Source organism: Chelonia mydas, chromosome 21, assembly GCF_015237465.2.
Source record: "Chelonia mydas isolate rCheMyd1 chromosome 21, rCheMyd1.pri.v2, whole genome shotgun sequence".
NCBI lineage: Eukaryota > Metazoa > Chordata > Testudines > Cheloniidae > Chelonia > Chelonia mydas.
The window spans coordinates 6,129,796-6,151,581 of NC_051261.2; the positions used below are offsets into that span (position 1 = coordinate 6,129,796).

Consider the following 21,786-nt stretch of genomic DNA (forward strand, 5'->3'; position numbering starts at 1 on the left):
AGCTGGGGGCCAGCTGCCTCATGATGGCAGTTTTGGCTTCTTTTTAAAGCACTACACTTCAGGGATCACATAACTCTTTTCCTGATCCTTCCAGAGCAACAGACCCTGTTCCTGGCGCAAGTCAAGGAAAGACGTGCCATTATTTTGTCTTTAGCCTGCCATTGAGATTAGGGGAGGCTTCTTCATGGCTGCCTTTGGCAGTGCAGTGGCCAGCCAGAGGACCAAAAACCCCCCAAACAAATATCAAGTAGTAAGCCCTTTAAGTTATTCCTTGGGGAAAGCATGTGCACAGGAATTAGGCCATCTAGGGCTTCCCTGAGCAGGGTCAGCAGTGGCCTGGACATGATTCTCTGAGCAGCATAAATCCTGCAGGGTGAACAGGGGCTGTAGTATCATTGTCTGATCAGTCAAACAGCAGAACAAAATTATTACCCACGCTAGAACTGTGATTAGTGTCTGTGGCTGCAGAGCATGGACAGACCGAGGGCTAAGACCAAGCTGGCACAACATTTGCAGGATTTAGCCTTGAATAATGGATTTTCCGAATACAAAAGCAGACGGCAGCGCTTCTACTAAATCATACACTTCAGACAGGTCTATGGACAGCCACAAAGGGTTCCAGTCATCCGCCCACACCAGCCTGCAAGGTGTTTGCATCAGTGAAAAATAGCTCACTTGTTTTCAGCTTGGAAAACCTTTTTTTTCCCCCCAGTCCAGATTCCCTTGAGCATGTGGTTATCTGCTTCTGGCCCCCTTCCTTCCTCTTGCTTATTTGGTTCTTGGAACCAGTTCATTCATACCATTTAAAAACGTAAGGTTCATATTTTTTACATTTTATTACAAGCGAAGGGACCAGATTTTGTGTGTGTGTAAAAATTTCATCTTTGTTTCATTAACGATTGTTTATTATTCCAAATGAGCAGTGCACTCTGATTTCTTACATTTCCGATTTGCCTTTTAGGACTCTGGATTGTAGCCAGACAAGTGATTTTTGACTCAGATTTCCAGAACTGCTGCCCTACTGGGCTCAAGCTCCAAGGAAAGAACTGGGAATAAAGACCAAATGACTAAGCCAAACACAACTACCACTCCTAGTCTCAAAGTGTGTGCCGGAGAGCAGCAGTTCACTGTCTCTCCACCAATTCATGACTTTGTGAACGTGGAAATGCACTTGCACCCTCACCGTATCAATGACCTGCATGTGCCAGTCCCAGCCACCAAGTGTCTGATCACTCTTCCATCGCAATGAACGATAACAGAATGGCAGCTCCAGAAACCACAGCCTTGTTCTTAGATGCTGATTCCCTCCAACTCTCTGCACTATGATCCTGCTTCTGACCCTAGAGATCAGTGGTGAAGTATTTTCCAGGCTCACATGTTTGTCACTAGGCATCTACTAAACAGACCAGGCCCCCATGGTATGAGTAGCATGCTGAAGCCAGCTAGGTGGTTGTGTGTTGCGAGTGGCTAGTTGAATGAGTGATGGATAAACTTCTGTCACCTCACATCCAGAAACTGACTCAACCACCAACCGAAGCGTGAAAGGACTTAGTTTGCAAACCCAGCCTACGCTACTAAGCATGCCTCAGATGACAGCCCCACTTGGTCGGGATTGCTTCTCAGCACCACTCCCAGAGCCGAGAAGCTGAGCTCTTTCATCCAAATCAAGTGGCTCTTCAATCTCTTCTCTCAGAGACTGATGGCCAAATTCACAGAGGGTCTGAGCCCCACTAACCTCCGCTTGTCTTGTCTCAGGCGTTAACCCTGAAGGCACTATTTTGTGCGAAGCAGAGCAGGCCCATGCGGGTGGCTACAAAGAGATCCTGCTCTGCCAGCACCCCTCACCTGGTGCATCTCTGGCCACCCTCCACCTGCTGGCCTGCCAAGACACCTCTCAAGAGCCTATCTTGGGGGTCTAACTCACCTCCCCGCTGCTACCAAAAGGCACCTTCATTTCCCTCCCAGCTAACAAAACCCTCCTGACCCCTCAGCAGTGACAAAGACACAGTTCTCCTCCCTTCCAAGTGCCAAACTCCATATATTCGATACAGGTTGTGGGAAGCTGTTCCACGTCAACACTGATCTCACCTTGCATGATGCTCCTCAAGACCAAGCCCCAGTGGCTTTGGGATGGAGCCCAGCTCTAGCCCACAACCCATCTCAAATCACCTTGCCCTTTTGCTACACAAACCGTTCAACAATAGCATTCAAAAACCAGCCAAGAACATTCACCTATCAGAGTGTATGCAAATAGAATGACAGTCCTGGGTAAACAGGCCTCAGAGTCTGCCTTTCATTCAAGTGATGTCATTCCTTACTGGGTAGGTAAACAAAGGGAAAGGCTTTCCCAAGCTTACCAAAGGGACTGTGACTTTCCAGAGGAACAAGATATTTAAAAGGGACACGAGAGGCACATCATTTTACACCCATATTCTCTGTAATACCCCCGACAAGATGGATTAAAAATCTCTTCTGACTGTGTTTTTTCCCTGTTGAAGAACTAGTTTTCCTCCTTGACTGCCACGTTTCTAACAGAGATGGCAGACAACATGGCACATCAATCTTTACTTCCTTGTTAGTGTGCCAGCAACAGTAAGCCAATATGAAAGTGTCCAAGCTATGGGATAGGTTAGCCGGTTAACCACTGGTGCAGAGACAGCAGGGGGAGCGCAGGAGAACAAGCCAATGCTTCTGAGTAGGCTGCTAAAGAACAACTCAAGACGACATGCAATCAAATTGAAAAAAAAAAATCACATTTTCATCTGAAGGTGGTGCAGCTCCTGTAGTCACAAGCACTTCTCTAGGACAATAACAACCGGCAGACATTATAACACAATGCATTTCTGTTTCTATTTGGTCAGTTGGCTTTGGGCATTGATCACCATTCTGAGTCAGTTTTGCTGCTTCAGGCTGGCAGTTACACTTTGTTATGCACTAGTACTGACTACATACAAGGAGCTCATGTGCATGGTTTTCCCCAAGCCCTAAAAAAGAGCATTTTCACCAACAGCAGTGAGAGACTGGAATCGATGAGTTTGGGGCTGTACTGGCTCTTCCTCCCTGGACTCTGCACAAGGTTGGGGAGCATCAGGAGATGGCTGGAAAGGTCAAGCAGAGGCTACTTAGTGGTGTGAGGCTCGGATCCCCTCATAGTTACTCAGGCCAAGAGAAGGGCAGTGGAGGAGATCCCCAACAGAAACCAAGAATCAGCAGGGATTCCCTGTCCCTGAGACTGGCTTGCAGGGAGAACGTAGGAGAGGTTTTTTCTTGCTTGTTTTTAAAAAAGCAATTGGAACTTACGAACATGCGGCTGCCTGCCAAGGCCACTGAAAGGGAAGAAGCTTGGCAGACAGCACATGGAGAGGGGAGTGGGAGAGCAGGCACGGACATGTTGACCGTTTGGCTTTCTGCTTAGCTCATGCTTCCCAGCTCAAAGACCCATTTCAACAACAGGAGAGCAGAAAAGCCTGTGCAGAGCATTTTGGAAGACAGAAGTCTGTCTATGCTTGCTGCTGCAGGAAGGCACCTTTGGAAAAAGGTTTTTTTAAAGTAGTTTTGAAAGGTTCCTGATGAGAGCGTGCCTTCCAATTTTTTGGTGGATGTTGCAAACAGCTTTTCTGATTCAATTCCCCAACAGATTATCAGCACTTTGAATTTAAACTGAAGACAGCATTCCCACTCCCAACCAAAAAAAAACCCCAACCCCCTGGACAGCTAACATGCATCACGTACCATCATCACTGGTATGATGCTCAGCTGCTATATCCTGAACTGAATCTTCTGTTGAGGCCGTTTCTCCATGAGGACTTTCACTACAGTGGGAGGAAACACATTCAATGCATTACACTTGAGGAAAGTCATTTTACTATCTACAGAAACAGTCACACTTAACAGAGCAGTTAAGCTCTAGAATAGGCTTCCAAGGGAGATTGTAGAATCCCCATCATTGGAGGTTTTTAAGAACAGGTTGAACGTGTTCTTAAAAACCATCTTTCAAGGATGACCTAGGTGTCTGTGGTCCTGCCTCAGTGCAGGGGGCTGGACTTGATGACTTTGCAAGGTCCCTTCCAGGCTTACATTTCTGTGTCTATGAATACTAGGAGCTTCACGCAGTGGTACCAAACCTGGATTCCATTGTGCCAGGCACTCTTTAGAAGTGGACGCACTTACATGCATTGAAAACTAGGTTGTTGAAAAATCAAGCTGACTCTCTACTTCCACGAGCACCTGGAGTAGCTTTTTCAGTTTATGTACACCAGGGAAACCAGAGTTTAGATCTCATAACAGGGCCCGCAGAAGATTTTAGATATTACAGATGGAAAAGCCATAATAAAAGGCTAGTTCATCATCTTTGCCAGTCGAGGATTATTCTCTACACGATATTATCCATTGCTCTCATTAGTTACCCAAGTTACGGAACGTCTCATTTGCCCTAGAGGAGATTATTCCACAATTTAATAGGATGCTTCAGATTTTTTTCTTCTGATCGATTTAAAATGTACTTGTCTTAATTTCACCAAATGACTGACTCCCATATCAGATTAACTGGCATAAGTCTATTTACAGATGCCTAAGCACCACTGTCTAGTATATGAAATGAGACAGAGCTTGGCAAAGATCACACATGTAAGAAGTGGAGAACAAAGGGGAGAGGGGAGAGAATTCACGCACCCGCCCAAATGACCCTGCTGAGCTGAACTGCCAGTTAGCAATGACTTTCTTTCTTTGCTCCGTTAGTATACCACTAACAATTCCGCACGAGGAACACTCTCCCCTCCCCTATAGAGGCATGTACTGTTGAAGGGAAAACCTGTTTGCTCTAGAGCAGTGTTTCCCAAATTAGGGCCGCTGCTTGTTCAGGGAACGCCCCTGGCGGGCCGGGCCGGTTTGTTTACCTGCGGCGGCCAGCACATCCCTCAGCCCGCGCCACTTCCTGCAGCCCCCATTGGCCTGGAGCAGCGAACCGCGGCCAGTGGGAGCCGCGATCGGCAGAACCTGTGGACGCGACAGGTAAACAAACCGGCCCGGCCCGCCAGGGGCTTTCCCTGCACAAGCAGTGTCCCAAGTTTGGGAAACACTGGTCTAGAGCCTTAGCTTGCTGAAGTTGAAATGAAGCTAGGACTGGAGACCCTTTATAGACAGGTTTATGGCCTCCATGAGCCAGACTGAGCGGACCTTAAATCATCTCAAAAGCAGATTTTACATCTCTTCAGACGGTCAGAACTTGATCCGTCTTTTTGGCCCTGAAAAAGTTAGAGTAGGAGTTCACTGACGCCTCATACTCTCCTTTTAAGAATCTGTTGGCGAGATCTATCTCCCCGTTTAAAAAAAAAAAAAATAAAAAGAAAAAGAGGAGCCTGAACAATCCCAGGGTCTCATTACTCAATACACACAACAATCACTCTGCTTCCTAGCCCTCTTCAAAGACCATACCTCACGAGGCACTCGTTAACTTTCCCATCCTTTACTAGGCAGGATAAACACTCTGCAAAGTTTAATAAAAGAATCTAAAGCCAACAGAAAGCCCCAGGAGGGCTATACTATTACAGGCTAAAGTTTCACCCAGATTGTGAAGTAATGTAGCATACAAATAGCTCTAATGATCTAAACACTGCGAAAAGAGAAGCAGGATCACATTTCTTCCCTCCCCCGTCATAGGACACTTCCAACCCAAAAAACCCCTGCCCCTGCTGTAAAGAGATCCTTTCTCTCGAACGATCACATGGGTGCTTGGATGCTGTAAGGAGGACTGCTAGGCTGCTGGAGTGCTATGTGAATACTGAGGGAGTGTTGGCAATATATATTGCCAGAGGAATGCAAGTCAAGTTGAGCATCTTTATAAACTGTTCTCCTCATCGATTCTAATGTTCTCATATAAGATTCCTTGACTCTGACACCCCCCCCACCAATTAATTCTGTATATTACGAGGTTATTCTCATGTGGGGTCAATCTGCTCAGACACACAGACATGTGATAGGTTTTTTAAAGGTGCCCATATCAAGGACCTAAATCTCAACTGCAAACCCAACGTTGTGTCCTGCCCTCTCGGCTCCCAGCGCAAGTCATTTCAATCCTTCCCAGCAGCTGCCGACTGAAAGTGACGGCCGCACAGCAAGAGCATGGAAAGGAATGTGCACAGCACACATCAAGGATGGCTCCTAGCCACGGGAGGCCTCTGCACTGGAGCATCATCATTTGTACGTTACTCGGTGAGGACAAGAGAAGGCAGTGGAGGTTGAGGCTGGGGAAGAGGCAGCGTTCAGGTGCAAATGCACTCAACTTCCTTTGTTTGATGAACCAGCTCAGCCCAGAGGGGATCCAATTTGCCACGTGCAAGCTCTACAGCAGAAAGCCCTGTGGGCAATAACTAACAACCACTTAATACCACAGCTAAGACAAGGCTTGAATGGTAACCAGATGATTCTCTCTGATTAATTTTTTCAAACATTTTAAATCACGCTGAATTCCATCTCTCCCTGGATTCCCCCGTAAGTAGGAAATGGGGAGGGGGGGAGGATAGGGGGATGGAGACAGTTAGAAGAAAAATAGAGACAAGCAAAGTAAATCAACATAAGTGATGGGAACCTGAAGGACATTTTCATGTATTTTTTAAGGCAGATGAGACTCTGCCTTCCCGCCCCTAAAATGCGGTGACCCTCAGCATAGGAGGACATGATTTTGCGTGGTCACTTTCTCAACTGTGGATCCAATGGCATGTCTGAAGCCAGGCACCCTCACGTTTTCCAAAGCAAGTTTAAGTGAAAAGAGCACTTGGGAGCCAGATACTAGAGTAACACAAGTTACAAAACCCCTTCACCATGTACTGTATTTGCAGTAGGGATTGCCCCCTACACATCCCTGTCAAGTTCCATGTACACTTTAACACAACAAACACCACATACAATACATTAATTGTAATAATAATCACGTGCTAAACATTTAACTTTTTCATTCCTTATGACAGCTCCCATCCACCTAGGGGAAACCTCACACATGATGAAAATACAGGTCTCTGAAAGGATTTAAAAGTCAGTCCATACAGCTCAGCCAGCCAGTAAAACCAATGCAAGCCATGAAGAGTAAATCAATCAAAATGCCATTGCAATAGCCCTTTGTTAAAAACAGCCTCTCCACACATCTCCTATCTAGTGGTCAGATGGTTGATGAGTTATCCTATCCTGTAATATGGTAGAAAAAAAAGTCAACAAGCTCTGCCAATAGAGTGACTTGCTTCTTTTTTTAATATCAATACAAGAAAATCATTTGCCTTCCTGGGGCAAGGGCAGCGAGACAGTTAAACATTCTTCCTGTCAGCAGGAGGTGGGCGAGATCAATTCAACCACTAGGAAAGCAAACACCTCCCTTCCCCCTCCCTCCACAACCTTCCACCCCAGATGACAGGAGCCGCTCTGGCTCAATTGTTTCCAGATGCTGCCTTCTGACAGAATGCACGGCCAGGCCTCCTGGGGTTTTGGTTGGATGGAAATGGTGATTTTGTATTTCCCCCCCCCCCCTCCTCCCCCCGATCGGTACTGTCCTGAAAACTAGCCCATGTTACAGCTTTCTAGGTTCAACTGCAATCAACCCTGTACCTCAAGGACTGTCACTTAGAACAGGCAGAAAAATGAGGAAAGTAAGAACAATATAAGGGACAAACACAATCAAAATAGTGGCTGTGTGGCTTCCTCCAGGGGAGTACGGTCATCACAGCTACAAGACTAACTGTGGTCATTTATTCTCCTTCTACAGAAGGAAGCACAGGTTTGACATTTGGTTCACTGGCTATTTCCTACAGGGCCTATTTCATGTCAGTCGCTGGCTCCCTGACAGGACAAGAGCCATCTTGTTCTTTCCACAACCCCCCCTTTTTTTTTTAACTCCTTTAAGTTCTGGGACTGGTGTTGGACCCTGGAACTCAACAAAATGCAGTGTGTATGACTACAACACACAATTAGTTAATGAGAACGTAACTAAGCGCTGGCCCCCCTCCTCTGCTTCTTAATGGCTCCTACTGTACCAGTAATCCTCAGTGCTTCCACCCCTGCTGTAGACTGGGCCTTCCAGTTCTCTCAGTCCTGGGAAGATGTTCTCGTGTTGGATGATGATGGTTTTGATCAGCTCATTGACATGAGCCTGGCAGGAGACCTGATCGTGGCCTTCAGGCACAGACATCAGTGTGGGCCCAAAGCAGATGGCCAAGTTGTAGGGATCCATCATGTTCTCTTCACTGAATTGAGATAAACTGCAAAAGACAGGGAGAAGAGGATTAGTATGAGCCAACAATACCGACACCTCCTGCTAGGGAACCAACATCTAAATCAAGGGGGCTAGCTTTGGGTGCTCTGCTCTTTAAGCCCCTTCTGCTGGGAATAGAACGTTCTGGGTCAATAAAGGAAAAATAAGGCTGATGTCATTTACTGGCGAGGGAGGAACTCCTCTAGATGCACCTCCGAGGATCTGACAACCTGATCTGACAGGGCTTGCATGAAGACAGATTCCTAGCTGAAATCTGTACTGAAAAAACAGAGAAAACTCTGCTGCTTGCTGATTTCTTTATTCAATCGCAAAGGCATTTTTCCATTTCCCTAACATCCCCCTCAATCAGCACACGCAGTATTGGGAAAGAAAGAAAATGTCAGATTGTTCCTCTTTTCAATAGCTGTATTCTTCACGCAGATTGAATATCATTGCCAGGGATTTATTTACATGCGGTCGACTCTCTGCACCCCGCTCCCATAGCAGCTGCTGCATTAACACCTTACATCCAGTCAGGAGGCCAAGGCAGGCCCGATTGAGCCACTGCTGCTCCACACATCACAGCAAGGGAGCTGGCAACCAAGGAGCCCTTCTGCTTCTTTCCTTTTGTACCCTCCTTGAAACCGAGTTCTTTCCAAGCCCAAAGCCTCCCAATAGCACAAGAATAAGCCAACGCTCACTATGGAAGCAGCCACTAGGACTTTTAGTATTAGCTACAGGGACGTATTGAAGCCCTTTGAAGTTGAAAAGCAAGGCCAGTTGGAGCTAAACACCTGCAAGGGATGTAGAGGTTTGGGGACTGTGTTGCTTTGAAAGGCTTTGGGGAGTGACTTCGCAAGCAGAAGCATATCCTGCTTTATGACTGCTGTTTATAATCTCACTGCAGCCCTGCATCCAGTTCCAGAGCAAAACCTGATCTCCTCTGCCGGACTCTGTGCTTGGTAGCGTGAGTTAGGTAGCGTATTCTCCAAACCAAACCCCCTCCCAAAGACCAAGATGTTTCTTGTTAGCTGCTTTTCCTGGAGCCGATCTGTAGGATTTGCCAAGTGCAGCCGGAACACTGAGTCTGCACAGGAACACTTCCTGAACCTGAATAAATTTTAATCCCAAACCTGTAATTTAACCCTTTCAAGGCACCAGTTCATGGTTAAGCACCAAACACAGAGCTAAATTCCAAAACAAGCCCCTTGAAAGACCCTGTTTTCCAGTTCACTTCTTAAAATAATTAAAAGCTATTAAGGCTGGAAGGGAACATTCACTTCAATGACTCCAGAAGTGACATCTGTGGAATGGGCATCCCAAGGCGTAGAAGAATTTCACAGCACTATTGTGGAAAGTTTCTCCTCTTGCACTGCAGAGTATCCCTTTCCCATGCCATAGCTTGGATGAAGGAAAAGACAGTGGTAATTTTGTGAATGTTTTTTTGGTTTTCCGCAGTGCAATAACAATTTCTGCAATATATAGGATTGGATTCAACAAATGCCCTGGAACAGTTTAATAAGGGTCTTTCAACGCACTACCCAGTTTTACATAAGAGACTGGGCATCTCTCAGGAGCAGCTGATGTACTAGCGCCTCAAACACAGGTAACAGGACTCAAGTCTCTGAATTATTTAATGTAGATTGTCACATTAGCAGTAAAACCAAAATAATACTATCTTATTTTAATAACCTGCTTGCATCCAGAAGAAGTCTGAAGTGCTTTGCAAATTTACATACGCAGGAATCACTTCACCTCCTCATAGAAATGCAGCCACCTCTGAGACGGAACACATCAGCACAACTACTCTGAGAAATCTTATTGCCCAAAGCTGTTTATAAGAGCACACAGCATTTAGGACAGGAAGAAAAATACCATCTCAATGAAAATACATATTTAGCCATGATAGTTAGATGGGATGCAAGGTGGGCGAACATTCCACTAAGCTTATGTCAAGTGAAATGGGCTCCGTAATTATCGCAAGTGGAAATAGTGTCCCTAGAAAATACGATGACTTTACCATCAATCTGGGGCAGCCCTTCAATACTTAGCAGGAAGAGTGTAATCTACTGAAACAACAGTTCCATCTCCTGCTGCATATTGGGTTACTCTAGAATGTCTCCCATCCAAGTATGACCAGGCCTGGGCCTATTTAGTTTGTAGTACTGAGGATTTCACAACTTTAGGGAGTATGTCTGCAGGCTGAGGTTGCATTTACATCACTTTCAGTTTTGCTATGAAGTCAGCCTTGGGTTTTATTTAGAGTCCTTTGCTTTTCAAGTTAGTTTTGGAAGTGCTGCTAATCCAGTTAGGAGCCAACACAATTCAACAAGCTACGGTGATTTTTATTTCAGCTCCAGAAGTCAGTGGGAGTTGCATATGCATGTCTAAACAGAGTTTGGTCCTCTGAGTTTTAGGGCTATGCTTTATTTCATGAATAATGTCTGTTGCACTGTTGTGTAAGACTGGTCATTCAATGGCCACAACATACTTATTAGTTAAAATCAATAAGATTTCTCAAAGCAGTTGTAGAAATATATTTCCCAAGTTCCATACAAACTAAACACACACTATTTCTCCAGTGGGAACATGAATCCATTCCAGAAGCCGAATTTTTCTCCATTTTACTGGAGTCACAGTGAGGGCAGAAAGGGCTGCTTTGTCTAGCTAGTTTTAATGCCCTGTGGGAGACAAATGAGAGAAAGGGCAAGAGGTTCCATATCCCTCTGTAAGTTATTTATAGCTGAAACCTCAAATTGCAGTACAAGGCGTTAAACCCATCATGAGGAAAAGGATGAGACATCCATCCTCCAGGCTGCCAAAATGATGCGATTAAGATGACTGAGCTCTGCAGAGCTGTGCCTCAGAATTCAGCTCTGAAGTATGGAAGGTTGACTCTTCTTGTACTGTCACTGCCCTGATGCAATTGGACAACCAGACAGGAATCTACAGAACAATGCCAACATATCATCACTGGGACAGTGCCTCGTTTTTGTATAACGTTTCAGGCAACTTTGGGGATGTCTAGAGGGAGGCTGCAAAATTTAGCACCACATCCAAAAAACTTCTGGGGATGTTCTGATCCAGAATTTTTGTTCAGTCTGTTATAAAGGTGTCGGATGTGAAGTTCAGATTCAGTCTCTGCCAAAGTTTAGGAGTGTATGGATTTTGATTCAGGCCCAAATACTGTGTATATACCACAGAGAATTTAAACATCTCCTCCCAAATTCAGACTGTCTTTTTTGTACTTGCCCCAATGTGAACATGATGAAGGACAATAGCACTGGACCACCCATTTGACGTTATCAGCTTCCATAAAGAATATATGCAGGGGTCAAGTATGTGTCTGGACGCAGCATTTCCTCCCCTTAGCATCCTCAAGAGCCCCAAGCATGCAAGGAGAATAAGGCTGGGTTCCCTCTGCCACCAGATGGGGAGTAAGGATCTTATGCATTTTGAGCCCACCTACCCCAACAAGGACAGAGTCTGCAGCAGTTCCAGTTCCAGTTCTTGCTAGCCTGGGACCCAGACCCTGTTCCTTCATGTTGCCCTTCCACTAACTTACCAGGCTAACTCCAGTAATATGAATTTTCATTTCAAGAACTCTGTTGAGGTTGCTGAAATTTTTTCTAGTCACCATTTGCAATGCTGACAGGCCCAGCACAATAGATACAATAGATAAGTAAGCATGCTGAGAGGCAACAAACTGCTACCAGCAAAGAGAATGCCGCTTGTATCCTAAACTGCTGCTCTGGATCAGAAACTGCAGAATGTCAAAGCTCCAGTCCTCTCATGCAATACATTTATACCAACCCCAACATCGACTGCAGAGCTCTGGTGCTTTCAGGGATACTCACTGACTGAGGAATGCAAAGAGATATCTCATTACAATCAGAGTGGTTTTAGGCAAGCTCAGAAGGACCTTCCGGATGTGTAGTGCTCGTTCTTGTAAGTTATCCATTGCTGAAAGGAGGAAAGAGCACCATACAGAGTTATTATATCACCATGGCCATACCTGAAGTCACTGAATCTAAACGTTTGCGGCACACGAGGAGGTTCCCTACACTAGGGTGTAAATCATTAAAGATAGGAGCCAAGACACAGTAGCATAGAATCTTGGGGAAGAAAGGGGCTATCTGCTTCCTGTAACCTCTATGATACGTTCTCCAGAAATGCCTTAAAGGAGGATGTAATATATGCATAACCTGTTCTGCAAAGCCCTTTATTGCAAAGATACATGGTACATGTAATGTATCTGCAGGTTCCCTGAGTGTGGGTGCACTGAGTGATGTCTGTTTCACCAGATCCAACACAATAGCTCATTCCAATTAGCTACAAAAGGTGGGTGTTGAACAAAAAAAGTGTTTGGTCTGACTCAGAAAATAGATTAGCATAGCTGAAGGGTGAGCTAAAAGCTCTGCGTGCAGCAGACGACAGAAAAAAAGTGGGCAGCATAAATCCTCAGCCCTGGAAGGATGAAGTTATTTGGGAGCAGATTTCTTTTCATCTGATATGAATTAAGCTTTGTAAAGTCATTTAGTGTGAGAAGAAAACCATGAGTTGTTTCGGAAGCAGTTATCTTTGCTCCACTTCAAAGGCTGCCGCTGATGGATATTCCACTGCCTGGACAATAGATTCATTCTTTCCTGCTGAATGATTCAGCAATAATGGGACCATTTCAACTTGGTTTCCAACAAAAAAAGAAAAAGCTTTGAAATAATCCAAGCTGTTTATACCTGGACTGTGATCGCTCTCACATTATACATTTGGTAGTGAGACTCCATAAGGAATCTTCCTTGTGGTTCAGAAGGGTTATTCAGACTGGTTAAAACACACAGCTGCTTCCCTTCTGGAAATACATGGCATACGCCAGAACAGATGTGCTGCATGTACATACAGAGCATCAACACTGGGGCTAGCAGGAAATCTCTCCTCGAACTGTGGGCTTCCAAGATGGCAGCTGCACGCACGTTCTGAGTTGAGGCCTTTAAAGGAGCATTTTGTACAAATTATTATTTTTAAAAAACTACTTATGAAGCTTTGGCTCTGAAGGCGCTGTGGCCACCATCTCGGAAGCATGCTGCAGATCCTGAGGGATCCACTTCATTCTGTTCTCTGCTTCACTTTCCTAAACAGGCTCTGCTATGAGATTAAGGAGTCCTTCAAAGAGGGAGTTGAGCAGTCCTCCCTGGATGGTGGCTGGAGCACAGAGCCTAAAAGGGATTAGGAGAAATATTTTGGGAGGGGATGAAGATGGGATGCTCAAAAAACATTCTCCAGGCTATGATGGAAAATAAAATCAACATTTTTGGTGCAATAAAAGTTTGCTCTTATTACCGTAAATTTGATCGGGGGGGGGGGGGGGAGAGAATGGGGAGCAGAGGATGGAGAGACGGGGGCGGGGGGGTTGGTAAAGGGTCATCTGCATTTTTTTTTGCAGGTCTTCTATTTAACTATAAAACATAATTCGTTCATCTACTTACTGACACAGGCAATCAGATCATGAAAGATTTCCTTTGGGAACAGAGGGTGCTCCAGCCCTCGGAAATAGAGTTTCAGAACTCCCGCTATTGAGTCCATATCATGGTCGTTTTGGTCTCCAGCCAATGGATCCTCCCCTAGTTACAACAAACCAACAACAATAATAATAATAAAAAAAGGAGGTACGGAGGAAGAGTAAGAACTTTGGTAGACAGAGGTTCTGGCTGCTCTGCTAGAAGGACATGTCTCAGCCAGAAAGAAGGATCCATGTAATCCAAAGGTTACTCCCTATTCCCCCAAACACTGAGCAGATAATGGGTGATTGGGAAGCTGTCCACTAAGTACAGCAATCAAGAAAGGTCCTTGGCAGCCATCCTCTGTGGCTAGAGGTGGCTGCATGCCCCCGGTCAGGCAAATAAAGGGGTTGGACTTTCTCATCTGAGCCCAACACATGGAGGAAGAGTCCCTGACCTACGACCACATTGGGGGTGGAATTACTCCTCGAGCTGTGGTAACTTTGGGAGGCTCTTCAGTCCAGGTGTTTTTGGTTGGAGGGAACAGACCCAGCATTTGCTTAACAGGGTTATAGAAGATAGGAAGCACATTGCCACAAACTCCTAAGCAGCTCTGTGATTCCCTGTGGGGTTGTTTTGGGGCCTGCACAGCAGGCCAATGCTTGTGCCAATCGCTACCTTTACAAGTCTTAGAAGGAGACATGTTGTGCTGGATTGCTAAGAAAATAAAGTTCCTGGGCAGTTAATTTGTGACTATCTATACTGTAGTTCGTCTGTTACAAAAAAGACGACACACACTGACGGAGCTGTTCCCTACGGAAAACTCCCCATCAAATATAATTAGATTTTATGATTGGGCAAACCTCAAATCGAAGCTATATATATCCATTATGTGACTGAAATTACCAAAGCTTGCCTATTACTTTAATAACCACACAGGATAATAAATGGTCCACTATGAACCAGAGCATTATCTTTGATATTAACTGCTACCAAGGGTTCTGGATGAAGTAATAAACTGCACAGACATTATTGTTAACTTAGTCAGTTCTGTATATCATCCTCTTTAGAGAGACAAGCAAAATGAAGCTAAAACAAGTAGTGTCATTTATTTTGGGATGGCGATACTGGAATAACTGGCTGTTTCCCCTGAAATGCCTGGCATCTGTCCTTTCAGAAAGGTGGTCTTTGAGTCTGGTGTTGTAAGCCCTCAACCCCACCACACATGCATTTCCTTTGTTCTCCAAGGTATTTCCTTCTCAGATAAAAGACAAATGCATTGTAGTCTCAACAACCTCATGGTTAGGCAGAAGATCTCTCTCCTCTCACTGATAGCAATTTGCTCTGCTCCCATATCTGGGATGTGGAGACATGTGAACATGAAAACTTGCAAGCGACACATGAATTGTAATATGAAATGTATGAGGAAGCAGGACCAGCCTTGTGATTTTTCAGAGTCCCAAGCAAGAAGGGGGCCACAAACTGCGAGGACTGACCTGAAAGCTAACTTTCTCTCTGATCCCACCGTGGCAGGGAGACTGGGTTAGATGTGACTTGCTGTGTCAGAGGGCCCCCAAGGAGTTGCTTGTGCGTAAGGCCAATCGTATATGCAAGCTAAAAACCCAACAAAAGCGCTCCAAATAAGAATGAAATGAAGCCTGAGTTGAAATGGACTCTTACTTGGTGGTGATTAGACTAAATGTGGTCATATTGCTTTACAAGAAATGTCAGGGGCAAGAGATCCCACCCCAGGCATGGAATAGAGTCTACTCACAAGGTGGAGGAAAACAGACTAGGTAGTTAAACCCAAGAAGGAAATGCTCTCCACCTCCAGAGGTGTGTGCAGTCATTAAACAATCCGACACGACAGGTGCCAAAATTCTGAGTGATTATTATATGGCGATGTTGCAAGACATGAAGCATAACATATCAAGTGACTTTCTATGTTCAAGCTTAGTGAGCACTGAAAAAAAAATTCTCTGCCTGGAGTCATTTATGAAATGTAGAACTGTAAAAAAAATAACAAAACCACACTACCTAGGGCACAATCAGTTGTGTCCAAAACACTAAAGGTATTTTAGAATGGTAACACCTGTGGTGATTGTATGATATAGAACACACCCTCCTTACCTCTCTCAAATGCATTTTTGATATCATTCACCTCAACCTGCGATCCGGACACTCTGAATATGCCTTCATGCTGCAGCCCTGTAAGGCAATAAGAGAAACTCACAATGACAGTCAAAGATTTCAACTCAGTTGCACATCTAGCAAAGTAATATTGCAAAATCCATTTGAAAAGATGCGATTTTTATGGGAAAAGTGTCAGCAAATGTCTGTTTCACCATAAATCACAAACCAACAAAAAATATTTCCTATGATAATTGAAGTTTACAAATAGGCGAAGTAAGAAAACGCTGCTTGAGAACTTAGTTTGTTTTAAGAATATTTACTTGAAATATTTTAGCATGTGATGTTGACAATTTGACTTTTAACAGTTTATAGTGCTTTAACTTTTTCAATCTTAAAGTGTACGGTCATTAAGACATCATCTGACCCCTACATAACTTCCCGTAATTGTGAAAATTCTGATACAACTTTTAAAAAATGCTTAAAGCTCATCATTTTATGCAACTGCAAAAAATTTAAATTACACTTAAAAATAAACATTGATATCAGCTGTTGAAATTATTTAAAAAAAAAAAACATATGAAATTCTGCCCAGCCTAGGCACAATCAGGGTGGGATCCCACCCATCTAGAACATTACAACCATGCCAATAAGCAGGACAGGCCAAATTCATAGATACTAAGGTCACAAGGGACCCTTATGATCATCTAGTCTGACCTGCTGCACAACACAGGCCACAGAATTTCACCCACCCATTCTCACACCCTTTGGAAAATTTCCTTCTGCAAAAATCTAAGAATACAAGGGATAAAAGATAACTTAACTCCCCTTCCACATCAGGAAGACTGTGAAAAATATTCACTTCCCTCCCTCACTAGAAGGAAGGAGCACAAAGTACTCTACAAGCTTAAACTCATATACAACCTACACATGGAAGCCACTCCTTGGGTAGAACACAGCAACTTCTTATTCTTTAACAGCAACATTAGAAAACAGTTAGGACAAGAAGTGAAGAACTTATCCAATTGAAATTACAGAATATAACTACCACTAATGTGACTTGGTACTTGGGACTCTAGGGGAGTTTTCAGGATATTCCAGTTGAGTAGTTAAGCATTAAAACTGATAGGGGCAAGTAGTCGATGGATTCCAATGGATTCCTATAAAATATCTTTGCTGGAACATGAAATATAAGCAGCTAACATTTAAAACCAACGTTCTAACTTCGAAAATAATTCCAGCACAAGGAAAGGGCTGTATCTATTCAAGCCTCTGGACAGGAGCAGGGAGTTTGACTTTTGCAAAGTTCTATGTATGTTTATGTCACTGTATATGTAACTAATAAGCTATTTTGGATCATCTGTGGCCAGCTCTTCTTCTCATAAATTATGGTACTATTTGAATCCCCAGGAAATGACACTCTTGTGTTATATGGCCCTTAATTATTCCTGATATCATCAGCACACATCGTATTGCACAGTAAAAATATATACCGAAATGCTGCAAACTGAGAATGAAAATGGAATCAATCCACTATCTATAGGGAAATCTTTATTCAAAAACATCAATTCAGATGTAATAACCATGTTACAGAACTAAACATTAATGGGTCAAGCAATCAATTCCTTATAATTCTCGTTTGACATGGATTTGTACGAGAGGAGCACACGTCTCTAACCCCAAATTGTGCTTTCTTTAGCATACATTTTATTTAGTATTCCAACAGGGAAAAAGTGGGGAGAACCTATACAATAGTTTCCAACGTGCAATCGTGATTAAAACAAAAGGAAAGTACAATTAGACCTATCCTCTGGCTCTGTGTATTGGTTAGATGAAAACAAACCCTATCACTATACAAGCTTATTGACAAGCAGTTGTTCTTCATGCTATTATTAAATAATGTTTAATTAAAAACCCACAACTTAGAATAAAATGTATCGAAGAGGTTTACCTTAAAATGCTACATTTATCCTTTATCCAAGCACATAAATCTGCACCTCAGCTCCCCTGAAGGGTCACGTGAATATTGTGGGCAAGAAGAAAAGCTCAGAACTCCAGGCAGGGCAGAGTTGCAAGTAGGAAAGACAGATTTTTGGGGGGGTGGGGGGGGACATTATATTACAAGAAGAGAGATAAAGGCACAGGAACAACTTGAACACAAAGGCCTGGTAATGTTGCCCCAGTCAGAGGGATAATCTTCCAACTTCATGCAAGACTGAAGACAAGAAGCTATGGGACCCACGTTGAATGAAACCTAAGGAAACTTGAACACTTCTGCAGTAGCAAAGTGACTCCTTGCTGGGAAGCAAGGATACATGCAGGAGGCACTATTTCGTGCTTAGCATTCCCCACTTCAAGTACCTGCAGCAGCCACTCTGTCTTCCCGTGCTTAGGAGAGACAATAGTGCAGCATTACTGACTGAGTGGACAGTGGTGAGTTCTTAGTCATGCCTGCTGTAGGATTCCAACACACACGTTCTGCACCAGGCTACTCTAAACATTCACCAGAGACATCCGCACAGTGAAGCGGCCATGTGCTTCACTTCAATTAGAGCTGGATGGACTCAGGTTATGAAATTTGGATGTGAACTTTCCTAGAGTTCGGGGCGGGATCCAAATCTAGGTTCTCGTTCCTCTTTATGAGTTTAAAGACACTTAAAAAAAAAGTCCTGCCTGACTTATTCTGTCAAGGGGCATTTGAAAAAATGATTAGTTTTTCCATCTGTAAACTTACCATGTCTGCTAATGAATCGTATGCAGCTTTCCACCACAAGGGGAATGGCTTGGCTCGAGTCCTGAGCAACCAAGGGAGAAAATTAAAACAAATAGTCAAGCACAGAGCTGACCGAGAAATAAACACAACTCTGAAATCCACAAGCAAAAGTTCATGGAGCAATACACCTTCTGCCAGGGATTGGGAAAAGAGCTATCCACAGGGCCTGAAGCATAGTCTCTGAGGAAGGTACTATTTGGTTTGTGAATTATCCTAGAGACATAACACTGCCTTTTGCTGAGATGGTAACTGCCATCCCAAGCTATACAGGAATAAATAAAATAAAACCAAGGATCACCAGTTCTGATCTGGACTCGGTGTAGAAGACAGTTATTGGGGTGCATTAACATCTTTAGGGCACAGCTCCATGCAATGCCTCTGGAAGCACCAATGGTGTCAAACGAGCTACCTGTGGCTTGCCAGCTTTGCCAAGCTCACTCTTTGAGAAGGCCAGTTGGTACTGCCATAATGACTAACTCTGCACAACGCCTGTGCTCAACTGGTGCACAGGGTGCCAGGGAAGGAACAGGAGAGTAAGCCTACTATGCCCTCCCTTCATCCCGTGCAGCGCATGCTCACGCAAAGGTGTGGCCCTCTGGTCTCTCCACAGTCAGCCCTCATGGCTCTGTATTTGTGCATTTTTCGGATTGATTTCCATTTATCCCCAACATGACAAATTTTGGTTTTGCAGAACAAGCTCCTGACATTTTACTGCAAAAACATTTTAGCTGTCACATGCTGACTGACCTTTGGGCTAAGCACTGAGTACTGTAAAAATACCAGTTCACAATGACAGCTTGGAGTGCAGGCTGTTCTTTGGGCCAGGGCCAGAACACAGTAAAAATGACACTTTCTAGCTTGCCAGTTTCCACCACAAGCAATTCAATGATGAAGTTGTGTAACAGGCGAACCATTTATTGCACTTCTTTAGCCCCTTTCTTCAGAGGATCACAAAATACTTCGCAAACAATTAGACTTCAGCAATATCTATGAGGGACTGTATTACTGTCCGCATTTTAGGAAAGAGTCAACTAAGGCACAGAGGTTAAGTGACTTAATTCAATTCTTTTTTTAAAAAGGTTTAGTGATTTTCCTTTTAGTGGGCTGTAGAATTCCCTTAATTCATAGATTCCAAGACCAGAAGGGACCATTGTGATCATCTAGTCTGACCTCGTGTATAACCCAGGCCAGGGAACTTCCCCAAAGTAATTCTCAGAGCAGATCTTTTAGAAAAACATCCAATGTAATTTTGCAATTAACAATTTTTCCTCCTCATTATCTGGATTGCACTAGCTTTCTGCACGCTGTAAAAGGGGACCCACTTCACAATAAAACAGTGCTTTGAAACACTATGGAAACCTGCAGCTTACTTGATGAATGACAAAGGGTTTATTAATAATCATCCAAATAGCACCACAGATTTGCACAGCTTATTTCAGAGAGGCACCAAATGAACTTTATAGAGAGAGAAACACATTCTCTGTCCTCAAAGAGATTACAATTTCTGAACGATGTGCAATTTAAATTGGTAGGTCACACTCAAAAGAACTATTAGAGCCACACGCAAGTGATTGCATGTGGATTTGAGGCACAGAGCCATTTGTTTTCCCAAACAGATTAGCTTTTTGTTTAAGTTTTGGAGTCACAGGGTCTAGTATGTCATCTCCAGTCAATTACACAATACATTGTGAGCCCTCAAACACCACTGTGAATGGCTCTCAACAATCAGACATACAGCTATTTCACTTCCTGTTGAAAGAGTGTTACTAGTGTGTAAACAAAGCAACCATCTCCACAACAGAGTTGTTCAGGGTATTCAGAAGATTCAGCTCTGCATAGGAGAGCCTGCAAAACATGAAATGCAAATTCTCTACATGTGCAGTTAGAGAATAAAGATTCAGATTTTCATTCAGTTTATATAGCTTTTATTCACTGCAGCTCTTTCCACAAACTCTGCCCTGCGCTCCAGCATCCAAAAAGAGCTAAGACTATACCTTTCATCTAACTGCGGCACAGCAGCCCACACACTAAATTATGATCAAGCCAAAAATCTTGAGATGCAACAAGGAAAGTGGGTTTTCAAAAAGCAGCATACTGGATTTTAAACGTAGCTTATAATCACAGCTCAAAATATAGCAAGGGACATATTTTGCCTACAATTTCCTAAATAGGAAAGAAAAATGTAAAATACAATCGGCCTTTCCCTCAAACTACGAACATACTAAGACACGCATGGTGCTGGCTATCCTGCTACACAAGGTCTTCTAACAGCAACTGCGACCTACTTTCTGGTTAATGCAAAAAGCGTCAGCCGACAGATTTTGTAAGCTGTAGCTCAAGAATGAAAAAGGGACCGAAGGAGGAGCAGATGAAATGATGTTTCAAGTCAATTCTTGTCTTTATTCGCGGTGAAATTTTTTCCCCCAGCTCCTTCCTATCCCAGGATAACATGATCTAGTTCCATTGTTATTAAAATGGCATAGTTTAAAAGGAATAAGTGATCCACTATGGACAGAAAAAGTATCCTTAGAATTCCTTGGAGTCACTTTTATGAGGAAAGGTATGGCCAGAGTGCAGTTACAACTGTATTTAATAGAGATGTGAGTTAAAAAGAGAATAAATAGCAGTACAAATAATGTGTGTCAGCAGGAAACCATGGACTATGAACCTTAGTGCAGCAGTCATGCTTATCCTTTACGTAGGCTGCAGCTACTAGCGAGTAATGATGTCACAGACACGCAGGTCTGATAGTTCCACCCACAGAGGACAGTGATACAAGCACAAGCACACACACCTGTCATGGGTGAAGATAAACTAAAGTAGGATAAATACATTGCCCTATTCTGTCACAAGTTAACAGACAAATTATACTTTTCAACAAGAGTATATCTCATATGAACCATATAGTTAACATACCTATTGCTCTTCAGAAAGACTACTGTGGGACAGAGTTTAACGATGCCACATGGTGAATAGGAAGATGGTAACATGGCTCAAGAAGCAGCGGAGAGTCAGGCAGCTTGGGTTCTATTCCAAGCTCTTCCAGACACTATGTGGCATGGGGGATAATCACTTACGGTCTGTGACTCAGTTTCCCCATCTGTAAAATGGGGATAATACTGTCCTATGTCACACTGTGATAATAAACTCAT

The 21,786-nt window shown here is 43.7% G+C and overlaps 1 protein-coding gene across 6 annotated transcripts in view; it reads right to left on the reverse strand.

Moving 5' to 3' along the window:
- The window catches only part of SRGAP2 (SLIT-ROBO Rho GTPase activating protein 2), a 203,326-nt gene that overhangs the window by 13,954 nt on the left and 167,586 nt on the right, over nucleotides 1–21,786 (reverse strand). For 5 of the 6 annotated variants that reach the window (XM_037884821.2, XM_037884822.2, XM_043533697.1 and 2 more), the window contains 6 exons: nucleotides 18,596–18,656; nucleotides 15,862–15,939; nucleotides 13,720–13,854; nucleotides 12,094–12,199; nucleotides 8,019–8,243; nucleotides 3,733–3,812 (listed from right to left, as the gene is read on the reverse strand). In XM_037884821.2, coding sequence (XP_037740749.1) covers nucleotides 3,733–3,812; nucleotides 8,019–8,243; nucleotides 12,094–12,199; nucleotides 13,720–13,854; nucleotides 15,862–15,939; nucleotides 18,596–18,656 — 685 coding nt within the window. Of the gene's footprint in view, nucleotides 1–3,732; nucleotides 3,813–8,018; nucleotides 8,244–12,093; nucleotides 12,200–13,719; nucleotides 13,855–15,861; nucleotides 15,940–18,595; nucleotides 18,657–21,786 lie in introns of those variants that run through there. The other variant, XM_043533699.1, reaches the window with a different exon arrangement.